Genomic DNA, 24,359 nt, shown 5'->3' with positions numbered 1-24,359 from the left:
ATCATAGCCTTTTCTATTTCCGTTTTTTCATATTTTTTTGCATTTCCATAAGCAATTTTACTTATTCAAATTCATTCCAATTTGTCTTATTTTTTAATTTTTTACCTTTCTCCTATTTTCTTCCTTATGTTTTTAACTTTTCGTTTTTCGTAGTTTTTTTTTCCAATTGATCGTTTAATATAATTTTATTTATTTCTTATACCTTTTTCTTAAGATTTTATTCGTTATTGTTATTTATTTATTGTTTCCATTTAACCTATTTTGAAAGTACTTTTTCTGTTGACCATTTTCTTGTACGTTTATATTGATTTTTTTTTATTTTCCTAAAAAACATTTGATCTTTTTTTTTGCACTATGCGCACTTTTCCTTGATTTTACATTTAGTTCGTTGTTTTAATTTATTTCAAATTTCATTTCTAGTGTTTTTCTATTCTTTAAATAATTTAATTCATTTTATTCATTTTCTTAGTGTTAATTTCTCCATTTTTTGTGTTTCTATAGTATACCATGTTGGCTTTTTCCTACTATCTTTGTTTTTCATTTTGTCTGTTTGCTCCGTTTTTATTCATTATCCAATTTTCTTTACTTTTTGTCTTTTTATCATTCCACTTTTCCAGTTTTTCAAAATTTTCCGGTTCGTTCATTTATTTTAATTTCTCTATGGTTATTTTATTCTTGTCTTTTATATACACTCCTGTAATTTTATGCATTCTTAACGTTCTATTTACTTTTTCTATTGCTTTAAATATGTCTTGTTTTAAATGTTAAATAAATTTTATTTTGCTTGATTTATCGAGTTTTTCAGTTTTATGCATTTTTTATATTAATGTTTGTATTCTTTTTAGTAGTTTTTCTTTCATTTTTATTTATTCATAAATTTTTTTCCACTTTCTTATCGATTTTTCATTATTTTTAACATTTGTTCAATAATGTTCGAATATGTTTTTTTCTAGTTTCCTGTTTTCTTTTATCAAATTTTTATAGGTTTTATTTTGGTTTTTCTAGATTAAACATTTTTTGACAATTGACATTAATTTGTTTATTTGGTTGATTTTGTTGTTTTTAGCTCTTTTTTACATTCTTTTAATATTTAGTTTTCTTATTGTTTTTCTTTTATTTTATGTTTCTTTGCCGTTGATCGCCGTTTAGATATTTTTAATTTTTGTAATAACTACATTTTTAATCTTTCCATTTCCGTACTTTTATAAATACTATTGACAAAAATGACGCTTTTCAAAGTCACCTAAACTGTCGAAAAGGTATTTAAAAAAAACTCCCACAGTAATGAATTTCAAACATTAACTTTTTTGTACTGTACACAGTGGTGGGGGCCCGTACGTTGGACCCCCTGGGCCCGTATTATCTCTCTGCGGCCCTGCCCAGGGCTTAGATTTTCCGAGGTAACTGATTCGATTACTCGAATACCAGAAATAAATTTAATAAGTAAACTGGGGGTCGTCTGTTTCTTGGCTCCAGTTTAATTTACGTGGAGTGTCACATATCACAGCTAACATGTCTAGTCATTCTAATTAGAAGAGTGCGTGTTGCGCACCCACAAAGATATCCTTGTCCTTGTAGCATCATTTAGTTGACATATGCTGGATTGTCAGGTAATAACTACGCGTGTAGTCTTCGCAAACTGTACCACTCATACTTGTCACTAGCGAAGGACTACCAGGTTCCCGGGCGCCTCAGCGAGAAGTACTGCTGGCGCCCTCTTTACATAGCCTATCATCCATCTTTGCTTGAGCTACCCAAGAATTGAAATCACCTCCAGTGACGGCCGGGTCTCTTTTCAGAATCTCGTTAACCATTTCTTGACCAACTTTTTTCTACCACGTCCCAAAACTATTTTTCCTTAAAACTGTTGGCGTCAAGAAACACGAAAAACCTGGTTTAAGAAAGATAGGTGCTTCTTTTGCTGCTGCTCAATATTTACCTTCCGATCTAGTCCAATTGCATGAAAAAGGTAATTGAGGGCAATCTAAATTAGAAAGTTTTAGCAGTTTTCAATAATATTCCCAGGCTAAGAAAATATTCCAAAATTTCATTTTCGCCGTTAACAGAAACTATCCCTGGCAGCACTGCTTCAGCGGAACTCAACCAGATTAATTGTAATAACTTCTGTTCTAATGCTAATATTTATAACTTTTAGTGCTCAAATGAAAGATCTTAGTCGCAGTTATTAGCCTTACTTGACGTTGTGTAAACCAAACGTTATAGTCATATAGAAACATGGTTGTTCATCAACCAGAAGGGCACGAACGGGTTAAAGATGCTATTGGAATTCTGAGCAGGAATCACTTATTGAAGGGGATAATGGGAGAAGAGCAATATTGTTTGTGTCAAAGTCCACTGGAACTCAAAGCAGGATATTCATCAGAATATTACACCGGATTCCAATGATAATAGGACCATGATTCTGTCAGTATCTGAAATAAAGCATAATCTTCAGCAGAATTCTATCTTGAGAAATATTCCACTAGACATTTAAGAAGCTTTTCTCTAGAATCCTACATCAATTCAGAGAAAAAGCCGTAGAAATACGGATAAATATTGAATCGAAGTTCTGAAATAGATTCCATTGGGATGCTAAGAAAACTTCGATCAGAATCTTGAAAAGTATCCAAACAGAATCCTGAGAAGCATGTCATCATTATCCCAAGAGATAGCCAGAAACCGACCGAGCAATGTAGGTATAATGACGTTTTATGTGGCCTACAGTAACCGATGTATTACGAGGAAAATGTACTTTTAGTGTAAAATTAAAAAGTTGCATATTTGGCAATATTGGCATTAAAAACTTTTCATTTTTTTGGAATCCCTACACAAATCTTTAAAAAAAATATCTCGCTGATTGATTCTAGTGCAAACAGTACCAGAGATATAATCCGAAGAAAAACATTTTTTTAAACAATTTGTTAAAATTAACCGTTATGTGTCCAACAAAAAACACCTATAACAGGCCAACGAGGGTACCCGGGTACCCACAAATTAAAATGCTCATAACTATGGCTTCCTTTAACCGATTTTGACACTTTTAGATGTTATAGATTCAGGAACTCGTCCACTTTTCGATTCTGTAACATTGAACCGGATGAATGGATCTGGTTCTTGGTGATCCGGATTTTCCTGAGTAATGTTCCAGTACTAGGGTATGATTTGTAAATTTAAATAATGCCCTAGCAAAACACTTCAAATTGTCTCGGAAGTCTATTATTTATTGTTACGGGACCCTATGGTAGTTTGAAAAATGGAATTGGAATGGAATGGCCATTCACGGCCCTACGGGAACCTGCTCCGGAATGTCCGTTCCGTGGTGAAATCACCAAATGGTTCCAATACCATGAGATACAGTCTATTGATGCTATGCCAAGAATTTTGATACCCATATTGCTAGTATTCCATTGATTCACAAATAGTATCCAAGCACTGGAACATGCTTCCGGAAATCCGGATTCCCGAGAACCGGTTGAAATAACCCGATTCATTTTTACCAAGTCTAAAAGTGGATGAGTTCTTGAATCCAAAACACCCAAAAGCATCAAAATCGATTGGAAATTACCTTAGCTATTGGCATTTCAGTTTTGGGGGTACCCGGGTATCCACGTTGGCCTGTGACGTAGTAAAAAATTCAGGAGCCCCTCCTCACTGCTTTCTTACTACATCAAAAACATTATTACCCCAAAAACTTGACTTAGTGAAGTTCCAAGATGTCACAAAGTTTCAATTTCCAGCTACGGATAAAACATCGGAATTTCATTATTTTTCAACCTAAAAAGGTATCCGGGTACCGCGTCGGACACATAACGGTTAGAAGTGTTCCCATGGACTGAGGGGCTGTTTAAACGACACAACAATTTAGGTTATTATATATTGGCTCTAAATGAACAATTTCTTCAAAACTGGTTCCAATCCATGAAGGTCGGTTCCAAGTTTTGTTTTTTAGGTCACTTTGCGCGGAATAACCCATATATAAGCTATTTTTGAGGTAGGTTAAAATTTGAGAGGAGGTTAACCCTAGACCTCCAAATTGCCCGAAAAAATGTTCTATTGACTGTAATGATCGAATTAGCACTATAATAAGACATTATAGTTGAAATTTGATTTTTTTTTCAAAACACCCGGATAATCGAATCATTTTCCCCGGATAATCGAATCACGGATAATCGAATCCCCGGATAATCGAATCCCCGGATAATCGAGTCCGACCTGTACCTGTATTTGGGATATACTTTTTATTCGTGCAGAGAAAATCTACGGAGAGAATGCTAAGATAATCTGGCATCGCTGGTGGTTCAGGTCCAGACTTGGTAAGGGGAAAGGAGATGGATTAGATCCGGGACCTGGTCCTGTTCCATATTGAACTAGTTCGGATCTATAGACTCTGGTCTGGATCCGTAGTCTGTGCCAGATTTTGTGTCTAGATCTGGAAGTAAATCGTAACCAGGCATATAGAACCCAAGACGAGAGTGAGAGATCGAGAGAACCCAGTACAAAGCATCGATTTTTTTTATTTTTTATTGTGTAATTCAACCTATTTAGTAAAAAAAAAATCTGGATTTCCGGTTGGTTTCTGCCAGCATCTGGACACAAGTCTGCCAAGAATCCGGCTGCATTCTGGATGGTTTGACTCCGTACTAATACAACCATATAAATCTACCAAATAATCCCATACGCGAACCGAGCCGAGATTACTGAGAAACTGTTTGGTTGTGTGATGTATATACAATCTACATGTACAGTTTCCCAAAATTCATCATTCTACTATTTATTACCTTTGCGGTAATAGGGGTTTAATACTGCAATGCGCAATTGCATGCTCAAGTAACAATTTAAGTTTTATATTGTTACTAGGGTGCTCTTTTACCAAACAGATAATAGAATCTTACACAAAAGTAATAGAAATAAATAGATTTTGGGTGTGCCAACTAGAAAAAACAAACATGTTAACCATAAGTTTGGAAGCATATTTTCCAGCTGACAGCAGTTTGACAGCTGCATAAAAATAATTTCGTAAATAATGACAGATGTTGCATAACTGGAGACTTTCCTACAAAAATATTCTCAAAGCTATATTTTCATTTAAAATTTTCTGGAAGAAATCATTTTACTGCCATTAATTGTTCCTTTTGTACAATTTTATTCTTCAATCCGAGTGCATCTCAACCTATCGATCCATCTATACGATGTGCGTGTGTATGTTGGAAATAATCTCAAACGCATTTGACCTTAACCAACCTCATCAAAGGCGCTTCCGATGTACTGAACTGTGAGCAACGTTTAATTGATTCGTTTCACTGCACTTAATTTAATTACACAATTACGGCAGACGGCCGTCAATTATCGGTCCAAATAACTCCGGAGAGCAAAAGACTTCCCCTCAGCATCCCCATCACCTTACGTAAAACGATATCTGCCTCCACTGCACGGTTGTTCGAAGCCACATTTAGCACGTGTTAAATGCTTCATACGCAGATACGACTTTACATCCACCGACAAGTGCGTATATGTACAATCCTCTACAACAACCTATTCGTGCGGTTTGTGGTAGCGCAGCCTAGTCTCATACCATCCGTCAATGCCACACTCGCTGGCCTGTCTGGAATGCGGGACGATGCCACGAATTCAACGGACAAACGAAAATTCGACTAAACCAACTGACTTTATGCTATTTGAAGCATAATTAATGAACCCGGGGGAGTACGGAGCGGAGTCTGCGAATGGAAGGTTGGTTAGTTGGTTGTCTGCACTGCAACGTATGTATGTACATTCGAAGCGGATGGTTGCACCTAAATCAAACTGAACCGGCTGACGGAAGAACGTCCGTCCGTCAATTGAAATTTTGCCGAATTGAGCAGCAATCGTAGCGCGGTGCGAGACTCAATTAGAGTCAATGTCAGTGGCCAACGAACCGTATACCGTACCACCCTCCCATCGATTTAGTCGAAGCTGATGAACACAGGCTTTTTTCGCTGCCCCTGGGAAGGACTAATTGAATAAATATTGGTTATGTGATGCGTAACTGAAATAGGAATTCATCCCATCCAGCTGACAAACTCACAGGGTAGTTGGTAAAAAATAATCGTTTTAGCCGGTAAAATGCCCCTTTTGCTAGTTGGGGTCAAATGCTTCTATTCGGGATTTTATCAAAGCGCATATCTGGAGTAATCAAATAGCCAGCTTCTGCTTAAGAAGACAAAGGCAGTACAGTGTCGTGAATGCATCAAAATAATTGAACAATTCGTATAACCACATAAGTTTCCAACGATCGTTATGCCAAACCACCAATGCACCATCACAAAAGATTAAATTTCGCTCGGTTACTAACCCAGTTTCAGTTGAGATCGCAGCAGTTTGGAATGGCCATTCGTGGTTGATTGTAGTATGTTGCATATTACCAATTTAGAATTATTGGACTAATTTGGATGGGCTTTCTCGACGTACTGACCAGACATTCTTTGGAAACTGCAAGACCGCACAAGCAACGAACTCAAATCTCTCAACCAACAAAAACCATGAATGCGCATTTATTCCAATTATTCAATCAGATCGATCCCACAAAGCCCGCGCTGTATGATGGCCCGAATGCGGTAACCGTAATCAATTGTTTCATTTGCTGAGCATTTTCCAATCAAAAGTTACTCGAGCGCGCACCCAAAAGCAGCCGAACGAGCCGAGCCGGCAGGCAGCGCAAGCCGAGAAATACCAACCACTTTTACTAATCGATTTTTGATTGCACATCTCACAATGTTGTTTCAAGTGGTTCATCATTCCTGGCCAGGCTGGCTAGGAAGGGGTCTTACGTACGGCTCCGTTCGGTTTCGAATCCACAAAACTGTTTTGGTCGGTCCATGCAAAGCTGCTCTTGGGATTTATATCGTTCGGTACGAGCCTATTCCCGTCTGCTCTAAATAACTGAAGCGGCCTACCATCGCATCGTCTGTCCGGAGAGCATAATTGAATGAGCAAATATAGCACCCCGCGGCCTGCCGATTGATTGGAAGAAGGGTCCAGAAATCAGCAGGACAAATATTTGTTCTTGCAATGAACTTCTTCCTTCCCTGGGGCGCCGCGGCGTGTGTTCCGTTTTGTACCGGTTGTTTGACTTCAGATTATGTCCTTTTTCAATTCTACGGGGTATTGGAAAACATTCGGTGCGATAAATTGAAAGTTGATTTGAACTTACGGGTGAATTTAGCTTTTTCATTTGAATATAGGGGAGTGTCATTCGAAATTTTCTGCCCTATGCGATTTGTTAGCGCTGTGAAACTAGAGTAGAACTGAAAATATCTATTTGTATTTTCTCTGCTGAACCGGGATGAGAATTTCTAAACAATCTGAGGAGAGATATTAAAGAAATTGTATTTTTGCGGGAAAAGGCAATGTTTTGATTTTGACAATGAAATGAAACCAAAATGAGAAGAAATCACGGTACCCATTTTACCTACCAGCTTGCAACGCTATCAAAAGTGTCCTTGAACTTTGACTTTCGGACGAAACAGTGTTGTTTTGATAATCTCCATCAGACTGAAAAAAAATATGTAACGGTGCAAATTATTACTGTAAAACAATCGCACAGATACGAAACTCGAGGTTGAGTCCGTTCTAATACATACACTATCCGCAGTATTCTCTTGAAACGTTTAGGTAACTAACATATACTTATTAGCTATGATTTGCATAATTTTCTTTAATCTGATGCCATTTCGAAAGTCCTCACCCATCGCTTCTCTCATTAAATTTGGAACAACTGACTTTCCCATTTTCTTTGAATCGCATTCATACCAAACATTTAAATTTAAATAATTGTTCGATGTGTATGAAACAATGCCTTCATAACACCTTTTTTCAATGAGGCGAAGCTCTGGAGGATTTGATGAATTTATCTAGTTTGATACAAAATTACAGACATTCGAGGTCGAAAATTATTGCGACACGAAAAATACTAACTTTTTTCATGCTTGAGTGAAGTTAACCAAATTTTGCCCAGTTTCTCTCAGTGTAGTCCTCGGCGGTGAATCTAGCTTACGCCGACGAAGAGGTCCCCGGCGAAGAAAGCTCTTCCGATACCGGTTCTAATTTGGTTCTAGCACTACAACTTCTCAAGCTCTTTGGCTCCTTGTTCGGTGCCATTTAGCACCGCAACTCCTTTATGCCCTTTGGTTCCCCTCTCGTTCCGTTTCGCTCCACTTCCCCGGCGAGCCATTCAATTGTCGCCCTTACTTGTTCGCGAACTACTCGGTCTAGTCCCCTACAATGGATCTAGTCAACTCCGACGGAGAATTCCCTGGCGAGAAAAATTCTCCAGAAGCAGAGCGGTAGATTTCTCCCGATACCAATGATCATTTCCGTAAGCCCAGGGCCGGCGGAAAGCGTGGGTAGTATGGGTAGTACTACCCACTCGAAAATAACCGAGTGGGTAATTACCCACTTGAAATTTTGAGCCATTTCAAAAAATTTAGATTTGCAACGCATGTATCTCGCACTACACACATTTGAAAACATCGATGTACCACAATTCCATTTGCATAAACGAACGTGACTTAATGTGAATGTAATGTAAGCGTGTACATTGCGAAAAGGGAAAAAATCATTACTAATGTTCCCCTTGCCCTATGCTTTCTACCCACTCGGGGCGTAAAGTATTTCGCCGCCCCTGCGTAAGCCAATTAGCTCCCCGCTTCGTCTCGATCTAAGCAAGCCAGTAGGTGCTGAAGTCCATTCAGCGATTCCGGGTGGAGCGTAGCTTCCCGTTCACTGGCGCCCCAACGACCCACTATTAGCTGTACGACGCGGTCTACTCGATCTAATTCCTTGTGGTGGATCTGGTCTACTCACGAGCTACCCAATAGGGTGTCGAGGTCAGGCCGGCGATGCCGGTGAAGCCTGACGTCCGGTTCACCGGCGCCCCAGTGACGCAAACCCGGTGCTACGTCGCGTACTACTCAACTGGTCCCCGGCGGTGGACCTAGTCTCAAAACCCGATTTGTGGCTTCACAGCGACTTTCTAGCCAATAGCGCTACTTTGTTGGTCCCTTCGCAACTTCCGCAGCAGCTCGGAAAGTATACTAACCACGCTGTTAACAGCGTCCCAGGTATGCTTGTCGTGGCATTGTCAACTGCCACACTACGAACTTCTTCGAACCTAGGGCATTCAAAGACCACGTGTTCCGGTATCTCTTGCACGTTCGCACACTCCGGGCACAGGGGTGACGAAGCATGTCCAAACCGATGCAAGTACTTCCGGAAGCATCCGTGCCCGGACAAAAACCGCGTCAAAACGGTGGTTCACTTCTCCATGCTTCCTATGCAGCCAACTCGACACATTTGGGATGAGTCGGTGGGTCCATCTTCCTTTCTTCGTATTGTCACACTCCTGTCGCCATTTAGCCAACGAGTCCGCTCGGACCAGTCTCCTTGCGTTATTGTTCTGTAAGCACTAGCGACTCGTACGGCCATCAGCCAGAATGTCTTGTTCAGCTTTTCGCGGTTTCGCTTGGTTTTCAGCGCAGTACCGCAGGCGGGAGCTCCACATCGGAGTATCAATGATGAAACAGTAGATAGCAAATGTCTCGTCGGCGGCCCGACATTTGTCATGATTCTCGCTATTGCCGATTATTTCCGACTTTTCGCAGGCGTAGCCAACGTGGTTGTTGAAGCTCAACCGGTCGTCGATCATCATTCCCAATTGCTTCAGTACACACTTCAATGCAATCACGTACCCTCCGAAGACGATCTGCATTTGCTGAACTGCTTTGCAGTTACTTACTGTGGTGAGCCATTTGCAGCTTGGCTCCGTTCATCCAGCTCTCAATCACGTCTATTGTCTCCGTCACCGACACTTCCACTGCTTCAAGTGTCTCACTCATCACTGTTAGTGATACGTCATCCGCGAAACCCACGATTTTCACTTTTCTGGGAAGCTACAGTGCTAAGACTCCATCCTACATTCCGTTCCAAAGAGTTGGACCGAGAATGGAGTCCTGAGGAACGCCCGCTGTGACTCGCATTGACTTCTGCCCTTCGCACGTCTTGTACAGTAGCACTCTGCCCTGGAAGTAGCTCTTCAGGATCTGGCATAGATAGTCGAGAACACTCTTTTTGTGCAGCGATGCAGCGATGGCTTCCCAGCTGACGCTGTTGAATGCACAGCGCAGTATCGACCTCGTCTTCATTTCTGTTTAGATGCCTTCTCAGCCCTCTCGATCACTGTCCGAATTGCATGCACTGTCGGTGCTCCTATGCGGAATTCGAACCGCATCTTGGACAGTCCACGCTTACCTTCAGCGAATTTAGTAAACCTGTAAAGGATTATCCTTTCCAGGAGTTTTCCGAGTATATCCAGCAGACATATGGGTCTATACGAGGCTTGATTGTCCGGTGGCTTCTCTGGCTTCGGCAGCAACTCCAGCTTTTGGACCTTCCACATGTCGGGGAAATTGCCTTCCCATCCTGAATATGTCCGGATATGCCAAGATCTAGCTGCTTTCAGCATCACGTTTGGTATTCCATCCGGACCGGTGGCTTTCTTTGATTTCAGGTGCTTTGATGCTTCTGCGATCTCGTCGTTAGTCACTTGCCGATCATCCGTGTTAACTCCTTCTTCTTCGCCGTAGGATGTTGGTGACCAGATAGTTGGATCGTACTTCGGGAAAAGACGCTCGACGATTATCTTCAGCTTACTCGGGCACATTTCGGCTGGCGTCGTCGAGCCCTTCATTTTCGCCATCACGACACGACTCGGTATGCGGCGCCCCAGGGATTGGCGTTTACTTCTCGACATAGCTCCTTGTGGCAAACTGACTTGCTAAGTCTGATCTCCCGTTTTAAAGCGGCTTTGGCTTCCCGAAACGCTGCCTTGCGCTCTTCTCTTTCTGGCTCCGATATTACTCTCTGAGCCCTCCTTCTGGCTTTGAGACAAGCAGCGCGTAGCATACTAAGCATCTCATTCCATCAGTAAGCTGGACGCCGTTTGCTGCGTGGTTCCAGTTTTCGCGGCATTGTGGCGTCACAAGCCGGCACAATCCTTCTTGTTAGATCAGCCGCATCCACGTTCTTGGTCCCGCCGTTCGTTCAAAGTGTCTCAACGTATAGGTCTTTCTTTGTTAAAGACTTTTGTCTTCCGCTTTCGCTCACCAGAATGGTGGTCACTATGCGTATACGTTTCGCATACTCTCCAATCCATGTTCGCCGTCAATGAGGGGCTACATAATGTAACGTCGATGATAAACTCCCTCCCGTCTCTACGAATTGTGCTAACAGAATCTTCATTGCACAATCGTACGTCTAACTTTGCTATAGCTTCCTGCAGGATACACCCTAGTGGGTTGGTTACTCTACTGCCCCATTCTGCAACCCCGGCGTTGAAGTCACCACAAATGACTACCTTCCTCCGACCGATCAACTGCTCGGTTAACTGCTCCAGCATCAGGCTGAACTGCTCTACTGTCCACCTTGGAGGGGCGTAACAGCTACACGCGAAGACACCGTTGATTTTGGAGATCACGAAGCCCTCGAGCGTTCTACCACTTTTTGAATTAGGAATCTGCTTATAACTTGTATCGCTGCTGTTCCCGATCCATTCGCCAACCCAATTACTGTTATCAGGGGGGACTTGATGCCGCTCGGCGATCTAAGCGATATCGCACATAGTTTCTGTCGTAGACTGCCACAACAGTTACTGTGCGGTTTCACAGCCTTTGCGTGCAGTCTCGCAAAATGGCCCATCTTCCCGCATTTTCAGCACATCCCGGATCTATCCGGGCCTTTGAAAGTGCCTGCAAAATGTCCACAGCTCAAACATTTAGAGCATTTCTCCACTTCTTTATTTACTCGTTGGGTGGCTCTCAATGGCCATCTCGACCATTCAACCGTAACTTGGCCTACCTCCAGTGCCTTGTCTGCAGCGGTTACCGCTAAACGAATCATCGCTGTCTGAGTTACTCCGTATCCCCTTTTTAACCGGATCGTCATGTGCTCCTCGCCCAGGTTACACTGCTGTTTCAGTGCACCTCTTAGCTCGTCTTCCGTCGTAATTCCATCAATGTCCTTGCACACAATCATCTCCGGGTTTAAGGCTTTAACTTCTGCCTTTTCACCCATTGATTTGGCGATAGTGTTCTGCAAGATAGCACTCGTGGAATTCTTCTTCAGCTCGAGTCTTTTTGGGTACGCCTGACTCTTACCACGTTTTCCCCAAATCCTTCAGCTCCGGGTCCTCTCTGACGTTCTTGAGCAGCGCTGTATATCTCGTCGCGCCGTTGGCTTTGACGAGCAAGGCTTCTCTCTTTGTCGCCTCCTTTTCTCGTGTAGTCCCCCCTTTCCTTCTTTTTTTTTTGCTGTTTCCCATGTTTCTTCTTCCGACCTACAACGGTACTCCAGCTTTCTCCCTGTTGGGTGGCGTCCTTTCCTTCGGTAACAACCGTGTCCTCGAGCGTTTGCCTCTTTGGCCCGCCTGGTCTTTCGTCTTTTGGTGAGGATCTTGTCCTCTTTGGAGTCATGACAACTGGCGTATTCTCCACTCCAATCTGCTTCTCCTTACCCTGTTTCGGAGGGGCTAGGAAGATAGTAGCCTTAGCCGACGCCAATGTTCGCTCATCCGCCCTCCGCGTTGCTGTGTCGTACTCCTTCATGGCAGACAGTAGCGCCTTTCGGATTCTGATGACCATCTCCTCAACTGGGCGATTGCCTTGTACGGAGTTCACCTGGGTTCGATTCCCAACCCCGCACATAGGGTTAGAGATTTTTGAAAAAGAGATTTCTCTTGCCTGAAAAGAGGCGAATGACCACAAGGTTAAAATCTCTATAATCAAAATAAAAAAATCTCCTTAATGTTCTTATGGACATTGTATCTCGCGTCCACAAACTTGTGAAACTGCTTCACCAAACACTTCGCTGTCACTACTTTTGGTGTTTGTGGGGTGTAACTCCTCCCGCTCTGCTCTGTCTGTTGTTGCTGCTGCTTGCTGCTGAATGACTCCAACTGCTACTGGTGGTGGTGACCTCACCAAACCACCTTTGGCGAACGGATTCGCCGCGCCTTCTCCGTATATGTGAGTTTCTTTTTATTGCTCCATTTTATTGGGTCACAACTCCGGGCCGCTATCTCCACTCGTTGTACATAGTCGCCTCTTGTGATGCCATGATTATCTATGAAGCAGGAGGGTCATGCTAGGATTGACGCTATCCATGACTCACCATGAAAGTACTGTTCAGAGTCGGATCGGCGTAAAATCGAGAATGCTCCAACCGAACCTAAAACCACCAACTAATTGGTGACGATTTTTGAACGTACCCGGAGACCTGCAGGAGTTTTGTTGAGATATAGGTAGCTGTGCTGTTAGCCCACACGCCATTTCAAGCCAGTGTCATCCTTCCTTACTCAGGGAGTAGAACCGCATGCCTGTAAGCCCAAAATTGTCGTCGTCCAATTTGTGATCCGTGTCCTGTCCGTTGATGTTCACCATGGCCAGTAGGCAGTAATCAGCATGTTACTGGCGTCGATCCTGAGATTTGATCAAATTTCAAACACTTCCATAAGCTGCTATTGAATTTTGAGTTGATCGGTCTTCCGGTTCCAGAGTTACGCGTTCAAGAGTGTGGTCACACTGCAAATTCACATATAAAATGGTACCATCATGATGCTCAAATGATGTAGTAGGGGAGACCGGAGCTAGTTGGCGGTGTTTTCAGTTTTCATTTTTTGCCGCTTTGGTACATCTTGCAAAATAGAAAACATTGCATGAAAGGGTGGACTGTTGGCAACATCTCTGAATTTTATTAAATTTTTTTGTTACGTTGTCTTCATTTCTAGAGACAAAAATATGTGATGCGGAAAAGCACAAAGACAAAAATATGTGATGAGCCCCAGCCTCAGGGTAAGTTGGTGGACAGCCAGAAAATAAGCAATCCAATGGAAATACAATTACATAAGTGGTCCATATGAAATGTGCCGATTGTCTTTTCAATGAAACTGTATAGTATTCGAAACTTTTCATTATATTTCAGTCTCAATATCCCGCTATTTTGACTTCGACGCGTACTCCATATTCAAAAGCAAATTTTCAAAATGCTTCAGGCGATTGGCTGAAATAATTGTCCCCTGCATTGACGAGAGACACAAGAAAAAGTTTCTCTTACTTTGGAGTAAATTCCAGAAATAAAAATATATGATGACTATTGTTGCACTATAAATAGTTCCGCCAACTTGCCCCGTGTGCGTTACCGCCAACTTACCCCAACTACATATTTTATGAAAAAGAATTTTAGAAATTACTTTTGGGTATGAATAGGTATAATATCTATACAGATGCTGAAAGCTCTTTTCACGCACTATCGAAAAATATAATCGTTCGGAAAATAGATTGAAAACCACCTTAAACACAACAAAATGTTTAAAATTAAGAAAATTTACAAAGTATGCTCAAAAACACAATATCGCCCACAGTTTCTACAAAACATAATGTTTCGCAACAAAAACACATTGGATAATGCGTTTCACATTACTTGAGGTACACAACGAGAGACAGCGCTTTATGTCTAATAGAAACGGAGAAAAGGGGGTTCCGCCAACTTACCCCATCCACCAACCAGCTCCGGGCTCCCCTACATATTCGAATAGGTACAACATTAATTGGATTTGCGAGACTAGATCACTAATGACCACATTGGCCACCTATGTCGGTTCTTGATGCCCCTGAGACAACTTACCAAGTTTCTAAGTTAATGTCACACATAATTTGCAGCAAATTCTTTACAGGCTTTCACACACTTGATTTAAAACGAAAGATACAATGCTTTCTTTCTCTGTTATTGAATTTTATTCAGTTCTGACTTTTGGTTCCCCAGTCTGCTTCCTCATCTCGTACAGATCAGAAGCTAAATAGCGCACCGCTTGCGAACAGCACACAAACAAAAAATACTATCCGCGCCGCGCCGTTCTAACGTGTACGTGTAACATATAGACACAGGAAAGTTCCGTTGCACCTAACTTAGAGTGAAATGAGTGAACAACAAAATAAATTTCACCCATTACGGGAGAACACAATCGCGATTGATTTTTCGCAAACCCGTCTTAGACCTTCAGTGCGCGAGATGGAACAGTTGGTCAAGGTGAAAATGGAACTTGATCTTACAGAGGTTTCACACGTCCAGCTTCACCACACCAGGAATGTAGTACTAATAACGTTCAACTCCTTAGCCGAGGCAGAAAGCTTCGTAGCAAAGACATGACAACATGACGTCGAATATGAAAACGTCAAAACCAAGATCCCCGTGTATATGGAACTCGATCTAACTGAAATAAAACTCCATGATCTGGCACCTCGTACTGGCACGGAATATATTAAAAGATGCATGTCGAAGTATGGAGAACTGGAATCAGTCTCTAACGACACATGGAGAAACTTTTTCCCTGGCAATTTCCCAACGGTGTTCGGGTTGTGCGAATGCGGCTGAACCAACCTATACCGTCTTATACAGGGTGTTTGGTTCATGGTTAAGAATCTCTCAGGGGGTGATAGACTGCCATATTTGGAGAAAAAAATTGTTCTACACATACCATCAAATCTCAACCGTTACAGAGTTACTGAACTTTTTGTGTAAAAACTTATTTGTCTTAGAGTACCTCTAACTTTAAAAGTACACTTTGTATTTTAAATATTTTAGTTCCATTCAAAAGGTGAGAAAATTTCGCATTGAGTGATGCCCTTACATGTTTCAGCTAATGAGTTTAAGTAGCCTTTTCAAAGTAATTTATTGAAAATTAAACAATTTTGAACGATTTTTCGTTCATTTCTTGAAAATCCTTATAGTTAACCTCATCATTTTAATAATTCAGATTGTTAGTCTTGATGAGCTGCTTAATTCGTTCTTTGACATGATACACTTACCTTTTCTTATTTTCATGATTTGGGGTTGTTCAACTTTGATATTTTTATCCCATTTTCACTAGTACCAGCTCTAATTGAAAAATTATGGCACTTATTGTACTGTTTTTCTTTTTATTCGAAAGCCAGGAAAATTTTACAGTGAAAAATGTAGTAATACCTTTCAGTTAAGTGAATTTAGTATTCTTTTAAAATTAAATTAGTTTAAAGTTAGTTCTATTATTAGCATTTTCGTTAATTTTCTTAAAATAGTAAATAATAATCATCACCATTATTATCATGGAAATAATGCATCTCAGCAAGTTCTACAGTTCTTTCTTTGACTCCATTCAATTATCTCTTTTGGTTTCGACGCAAAATCGTTTTTATCACATCGTTTCATATGGAAAAATAACGATTTCGAACCCACTACATTTGTGGCGAGCTCATGCTGTGTTAACTATTAAATAGCAGCAAAATGAAAAGAAATATAGACAAAGTGTCAAATAAAAAGTTATAGAGAATATTAAGGGGCATCAAATGAACAATAGTAACGATAAATTTTGTTGATTAATAATTAGAATAATTAAAAAACTCTCCAAAAAACACAAACTTTGAGTTATTTCGTTAGTAAAAAATCATTCAGTACACTTAACTAAAAGATATTTGTACATACACTGATAGGACATTTTCTCAGCTTTCCAATGAAATCTTGTAAATAACGATATGAAGCATATTTTTTTAGATTAGAGTCTTTTAAGCACTTGCAAGTCGGTTACAGGAAAAGTATAGTAATGAAATTACAAAGAAATGAGAAGAGATAGAAATATGACGTCCAAGAACAAATTATGAATCGTCCTAAAACCCAACTTTTGGATAATGGATATTGCTATAATCATACTTCATTATTTCGAGAAAATTAGCAAAAACCTCCTCCAAAACACTAACTTTTAACTACTTTACAGCTAAAAAGTAATTAAAACTAATTACTTAAAAGATATGAGAACACCATTCAATAGAAAATTTTCTCACCTTTCGAATGGAACTGAAACATTTAAAATAAAAAGTATACTTTTAAAGTTAGAGATATTTTAAGACAAATAAGTTTTTTACACAAAAAGTTCAATAACTCTGTAACGGTTGAGATTTGATGGTATGTGTAGAACAATTTTTTCCTCCAAATATGGCAGTCTATCACCCCCCGAGAGATTCTTAACCATGAACCAAACACCCTGTATAACTTTCGAGGCCAGATCATCGCAAGGTGTTAACTACATATAAAGAACCCTTTGCACATACCTTTTGGACAGACGCCCACGTGCCATTTCTGTAACAAAAATGCACACTACAGACAGCCATGTGCCAAAACAACTAATGAAAATTCATCTAATACAACCCACACCACCAAACAGCCTTTGACATCTACTGATACACCACAGACAGCCGGTCAAAAATGCATGCCGGACAAACAATATTCCACGGTATCCCAAAGCCAATAGTTAACCTACGCAAGGAAGAAATAAACAAGAAGGAAGACAGCTATACCAGAGTCACACAAAAACACAAAAAGCACCAAGAATCTAACAGCGACGAACAAAGCTCCAACGATGAAGACATGGACGTAAACACGAGCGAGGGAGAGGGCAGGCGGACTGAGCAGCAAGCGACAGTAGATAAACCTGACCATTGCTCACCACCAAGAAAGAAGATAAACACGAGAAGCGGAAAGCAGTGCGCCCAGAAAGGCAGCAATAATACTTGATTATTTGTTTACTATTATTTTATGAATTGTAATCTATTATTTTTGAATTGTATACGAAATCAAAAAGGCGAATGACCCTTGGGGTTAAAACCTTAATAAACAACCAAACAAACAAACTTTTGGTTCCGGAGTTACAGTTTGGTTATTGCGGTTACATTAGAAGTTCTCATAAAAACCGGTACAATCGTAATACGTCAGAGATTATAAAATCTATTGAAATGGACATCAAATTAATCATCATAGATTCTTGAAATATCTTATCGACTATCGATAATTCCGGAAGTCCCGGGTCCCGGTTATATTCCATAACTAAAGCCACCTCGATGATGACTGAACCAATTTTCACTAACCTAGTCTCAAATGGAAGGTATAATTTGCAGTTGGGTGTTGCATTCCCTATCCACCCCTCCTACTTCTCACCACCTCTCTCAGACAAACCTGATACCCATAAACAGGATAACACCCAGGTGACTAAGTGAACGTTTTAACACTTATAATTTTTCAAACGCCGTCCCAAAAGTAAACCTATAAACGCCCGTTTTCACGCGGTCATGAATCGGTTACATCCGGAAGTGGCTACTTTCGGTCCTAGCAGCCTAGGCTCACTTCTTAACCGGATCTCAGGTGATATAGAAGAACTCACTCCCTTCTAGAATCTGAACGGTGCACTGAAAAATATTCGTCATGGCCCGTTGCAATTGACCTAGTGTTTTAGTGGGTGACATTTCCCGTCTCGTCTACAATTGTAGTGAGTGATTCTGCTCGGAAGCCCTTCTGAGAACCGAGCTTTACAGTAATAACTCTTGAACCTCTTCGGGTTGTTTGTCACTCCAAATACGGAAATTTTGCTTATTGGCGTAACCCTTGTGCCAGAAACAGGCTTCATCGCTGCACAGAATGTTGGCCAAATACAATGGTACTTTTTTAAATATTTTCGATAGCGCATTATTCTTAGAGTGCTGATTTTTGTAATAAAGTTGACCAATTTGAAGACGGTGAGCCGGACAACCTAGCAACAATGGCATGACAGTTTGAAACCCTGTATATACACAGCAAAAAAATCATGTAACTTTACGTCTTGCCAGATGCACATAAAAGTCCCAATTCACATAAATTTACATTTTATTACATGTAAAAATGTGTGATGTTCGGCTTTTTCTAGGTTATTCAGTCTGAATTTTACATCTAAATAGTCACAATATTCAATTTTACATTTCATAGCATGTAAAATTCGATTAGTGGACAGAAAAATACGTCACTGCGTTGTTTACGTCAAATGTAATTTTCATTTTTTCTAAGAGGACACAAAAACGTTCGCTAATTTTAACCCTACAACGGTTTCGTGACTTTTTCTATACGTAAACGGTTTTGTGGGGTACATTCGTACCCAAGCGGTGAAATCGCTCTAATATGCTTAATTTTAATTGAATTTATTATTACATTGGATAGTTTATTCTAACACCATTCGTAAAGAAGCCCGTAAAAAATATTCGTGTTTTGTCGATTTTATCATGTAATATTGCATTTTTTTTATAGAACATGTCCTTAAAATACGTCAAAATTCCCTTTTTTCCTTAACCCTTTTATGCCCAACTTTTTTCTATTGCGTGTAGGGTTTCAAAACTATTTTTTCTTGAAAACGGTTGGGTCAAAAAACACGAAAAGCCTATTTTCATAAAGATAGGTGCTTCCATGGCAGTGCTAGAAGCTGGTCAATTTTTACCTTGTAATGCTCAATACAATTCTCCTAGAATAATTACAATTATAGAGAAAACGTAGCCAAAGAAAGTCTAAATTGATGAGTTTTATCAGTTTTCAATAATATTGCACCATAACGAAGATATATGAAAAAATCATTTACCGTCTTCAACGTAAACTATCCCTGGCAGCACTGCTCCATCGGAATCCAATCAGACTAATTGCAATAACTTCAGTTGTATAGCTGATACTTGTAACTGTTAATACTCAAATTAAAGGCAATAATCACATTAATGTGCCTTACTTATTTTTGTGAGCAAATCTCGCCTCAACCAAAAGTTATAGCTGTTTAAAAACGTTGTTGTCCACAAACAACATGGGCATGAATGGGTTAATATTTCTGTAACTCCGGTAGTTTCGAACCTATTTTGACCATCTATATGTCGTTGTGCAAATTGCTAAATTTCCTTTCGAACACGTAAGAAATTATTCAAAAACCGGCCAAAAAGTGTATTTATTCCGATGCTTTTTTGAACACCAAACGCCAATACAAACAGTAACAATACAACAATGCAGTACAGCAATATGCAGTAACGGAGTTAACACAGGAAGGCGTTGAAAGGACTGATATATCCGGTGCATTGTACGTGTATATAAAGTAAATATATTCCAGAGCCTGGGCTACAGAAGAAGACGAGTGGTGCATGGTGCATCTTATATGCAAGTCATATTCACGAATGTGTTTTGCCTCATTCATCCGCAAAAGCAAAAATTACGATAACGATACGGGCGCATTTTCTAGTTACTTTGCCAGTAGCTTTATTATAGTAGCTAGTAGCTCTAGTTCTAGTAGCTTTATTATATCAAACAACAAATACTATTGTTCAGTAATGTTGAAGCTTATACAGTTTTACACAAGTTTCTCGCTTACTTGAGAAGAATAGGAGAAGCTAGGTGAAATGTATCGATTTTAAAAAAAGATATAAAAAAATTACGAATTTTGTACACGTGACAAAACACTAACGTAAACGGTTTTGTGGGGTACATTGGTACCCCAGACAAACTTTAAGTGGGCTCTGTAAAGTTGGTCAAGTGAAGCAAATAGGTTGCACCTGCTTTTATGGAAGTTTAATAATCAAATTGATTTATGATAAAGATTGCTTGCAGCCAAAATAAACCGTAACGAAATAACAGGGATCTCAAATAGCTCTGGGGTACAAATGTACCCCACAAAAAATCGTTATTTTTCGTGGAACATTTTAGTAAAGCGTCTGTCAGGTCGGTTCGTCGTTGCTTGAATTTCCAACCATGGGCCTCTTTTAAGACAATAGTTCTAATTTCAGTTCCCCATTCCCCTTTTCCTTTTCTACGTATCACCAATGATCAAACCGTTGAAAACTCCCGCTTCATAGGTCCCAAATGAAGTCAATCGTCATCTGGAATCTTACGCTAACGTGTTACGCTTTCATTAATTCAGGAATGCGATAGCTTATTAATAAAGCCGCTCCATTTCACTTTTCGAGATTCCGGAAATAAACAATCATCATCCTCGTCACTTGACCGTGTCCGTGTCTTTGTGATTGTCTCTTCCGTTTTCCGGCTTTTCCGTCTCATTCATAAACTGTTTTAGCTTTGTCCAGACGGCAGCGCCGGAATTATAAATATTTACGATGTATTTAAAATTCTAAAGCTTCTGTTTTATTTTGCCGCCTTATCCGACCATTTCTATTCAGTTCTGATAGTGCCCGGGCGACGGATGTTTTCTGTTGATTTTTGTACTATAGGTACTGCTACTGCTACTACTACTACTAGCACAAGTAGTCTATTGGCACCACTTGCAGTGCATAATGATAACGCTACCAACCGCCGGAACTGGTTAACATTTTTTTACGAAATAAGTGGAAGGCATCAGCAGTATTTTTCCGGTTCTGTTGATGTTCTATCGCTGCAAACTCATCCGTAATTTAATTTAATTAAAAGCAAAGGATGAAATGAGGAGTGCGTCTGGTTGAAACTGAAGAAAGTGAAAGAGAATCGTGGCTTGAATAGAAATGATTTCGAGAGTAATTTTACATCACCATTCTGGGGAAATGGTTCGAGGTTTTAAAGACGGAAATTATGATCATGGGGGTCGTTTTGTTTCTTACTCAGCTTGTCTGCAATTTCCAAAGTGTGTATACACGGCGCCGTTGGTCGAGCGGTAAGTGTGGCTGCTACGCACCCCTGTAGGCCTGGGTTCAATTCTAGAGGAGGTCGTTGAAATTTTTTGATGTGATCAGAATCCCTTTGGAAGGGAAGTAAAGCCGTTGGTGTCGGTCTATGTTGGTCAGCCGATATCAAGATATTTGCTGCGTTGGTAATATATATGCTTCCAGTAAGGACAGAAACCGACGAAAGATGAACTTGCATCAAAATGATCAAGTGTGTAAGCTATAAGACAAAAATCGAATTAATTTCCAGACTGTCTACGAATAAGAAAAGCATTCCATTTACTTACTATTTTATTTCATCCTGACTTATCTTGTCACAACGTTTCAAGCATAGATTATAAACAATGAATGAATGCTTTAAAATTTAATTGCAATTAACTTTACAATTTATTACCCTTGTTTTTTTCCTTGCAGAAACCGTATCTAATTCGCAACATCGAGGGGGGAAACAGAATCCACCGCGCGACAACCCGGAGCATAAATTATTAGCATGAATTCCTACCGGCAAACGGTACACCGAGGGACCATAAAAGTCACCGCCAGCAGCAGCAGCAGCAGTGTTAGCGCAAGTGTTATAATTTACAACCTGTACGGTAACAATCACATTGTTTGAAGGAAGAAGAAAGAGAAGAAGTAGAAGAAGAAGCAGGGCTAAAAACAACCCACAATTCTGCAGTACATAGAAAGGGAAAATCATTAAGTGTTTGTGATTTACAATTTCGACCCAAACAAGTGTAAATAGTCAAACAGCAACAGAAGAGAAAAAAAAGCCAAGCCGCCGGAGGGAAAGAAAAGTTTCGAGTTGTTTTTGTGAATGAGTTGTCTTTGTTATTGTTGTTGTTATAATTATTGATGTTATCGTGGTCGTTGTTGTTGTTGCACAGTAAACGCCATTGTAAATAATCGGATTCGCTGAACCGTTGTGGCAAAGTTTTGACCGCCGGAATCGATCAACCAAATCCGGTTCCAGCTAGTCGGTGTGTATCTGCTGTATCCGCTCTTCTGGTGCAACAAAGTTGCTGTGAGAAGAATAGGAGAAGCTAAGCGAAAATTTAATGAGCAAGAAGTTGTGAAGCGTTCGCAAAGTTCATCAACAGAGCAAAAAGTGAAACAAAAGCAGCGACAAAAAGTTGCATTCAGCTGAGCCCGAGCGGTGAGTTGTCTGACGACGGGGCGACATACAAGTGCAGAGGAGCGAAAGTGAAAGAGTGTGGGGGAGACAGAAAAGTTGTCATCGTATTCATACAGAGAGTTGTGAAATAGTTAGCCGTCAACATGGAAACCGAGGAAATTATCAAATTGGTGGATGGGATTTATAAGGTAAGGGAGTTTTTCTGCGAAATTTATAAAGGGTGTTGTAAAAAAGCACACATAAAATTTCAACTCTTATTGAATTTTAATTTAAGAAAGAAGTAAAATTGAAAAAAAATGGTAATATTTTCAAGTCGCTCACCCTTTTTTGTGCGAAATGAGCGTACGCGGATATTCGGACCGCCTATTCCATCAACCACCGTTCAGCTGCTTGCGACTGTGGTTATTACCGTTTTCATATTGTGCAATGTTTAGTTTTTCAGGCAAATTAACTATACTACTTCATGTCAATTAGTTACTGTTCAATAAAAAAGATACAGAAGAGCAACCTTAAATGCCACTGTTTCTGAGGAAAAACGTATGCCAAAGACCGATTTTTTCAAATGTAACATACATTGGCTATACTGTGAATTATTGTAAAAATACTGTACGGTTACAGTGAAGATTATGGCTTTATTGTTGGACATTTGTTTTCGGGTATAACATTTATGCAATTTCCTCGGTTGATTTTTCTATTTTTCGTGGTATTCAATAAATTTGAAATGTTTAAGAAGTGTTGGCTTTATACAAATCCGAAAGTTTTGTACTTAGGTGATGTACCTATTATGGCAGCAGAGCCTATTGTGACCCTATTTGGCTCCAAGCATGTGGGATAATGATAATATATATTTGTCTAAAAAAGTGTGCACAAATAAGCTCAAGTTATATTCTTTACACATAATGATTCAGCAGTGTCCTCTAAATCCAGCAACGGCGCTAAACACAACTATGTTCTGTGAGCCGACATATCTCGTTATTCTGCCACAACTGTATTAAACATTGCACTGCACAGCTGGCGAATTATTTGAAAAGCATTCGTAAACGCTAGGATAGGTTTAGTGTTATAATATATGATTCAGAAATACGATGGTAACGTGCCTTATAAAATAAACGAATTGAATGAAAAAAATACGATGGTACAAATTATCGCCATGTTTTTTGTTTTGTTTTTACACTACCACAATCAAAACAAGCTGTTTGCATCCAGCACACAGAAAAGAATCCCCAGTGCGGCCAACTAAAACATAAACTTGAAAATATATTGTAATGCAATTCCAACTATTTCAAGTTCTTCAACTGATTTTATTTTCATCTGCGCATAATATTCGGTTTGAGACAATTTTAATGTTTGATGTGAAACTAGTCATAACCAGTTGTTAGTTGCTGAGCTCTTGCATTCACATAGTGAACCGAAACAGAATGCAACGTCGCTTAGATAAACTATATTCTATGAGCCTGTAATTACCACCAGTACCCAGGAAAGAATCAGCAGCGCGTAATTGTGATGATATTTCATGTATAAATAATCAATTCTTTCAATTTTTTTAACTGAATGCTGATAGCAATGATTTTTGTTCTGGACATAAAATTCGGCTCGGGACACTGCAATGTTTGAAGTAAAACTAGTCATTATCAGTTGTTAGGTTTCGCATGATTATTTCCCGTGAGTACAATACTGGGCACTCGCTC

General features: G+C 39.9%; 1 protein-coding gene across 1 annotated transcript in view; it reads left to right on the top strand.

The window, feature by feature from the left end:
- The window catches only part of LOC131685051 (zinc finger CCCH domain-containing protein 13), a 429,305-nt gene that overhangs the window by 347,613 nt on the left and 57,333 nt on the right, over positions 1 to 24,359 (top strand). Inside the window, exon 4 of the mRNA XM_058968440.1 lies at positions 21,954 to 22,859. Coding sequence (XP_058824423.1) covers positions 22,815 to 22,859 — 45 coding nt within the window. The 5' untranslated portion in view covers positions 21,954 to 22,814. The remainder of the gene's footprint in view (positions 1 to 21,953; positions 22,860 to 24,359) is intronic.

This window comes from Topomyia yanbarensis, chromosome 2 (genome assembly GCF_030247195.1).
Source record: "Topomyia yanbarensis strain Yona2022 chromosome 2, ASM3024719v1, whole genome shotgun sequence".
In the NCBI taxonomy this organism is placed as follows: Eukaryota; Metazoa; Arthropoda; class Insecta; order Diptera; family Culicidae; genus Topomyia; species Topomyia yanbarensis.
Note: the sequence above shows the minus strand (reverse complement) of the source record. Positions and strands in the feature narration are given on the sequence as shown.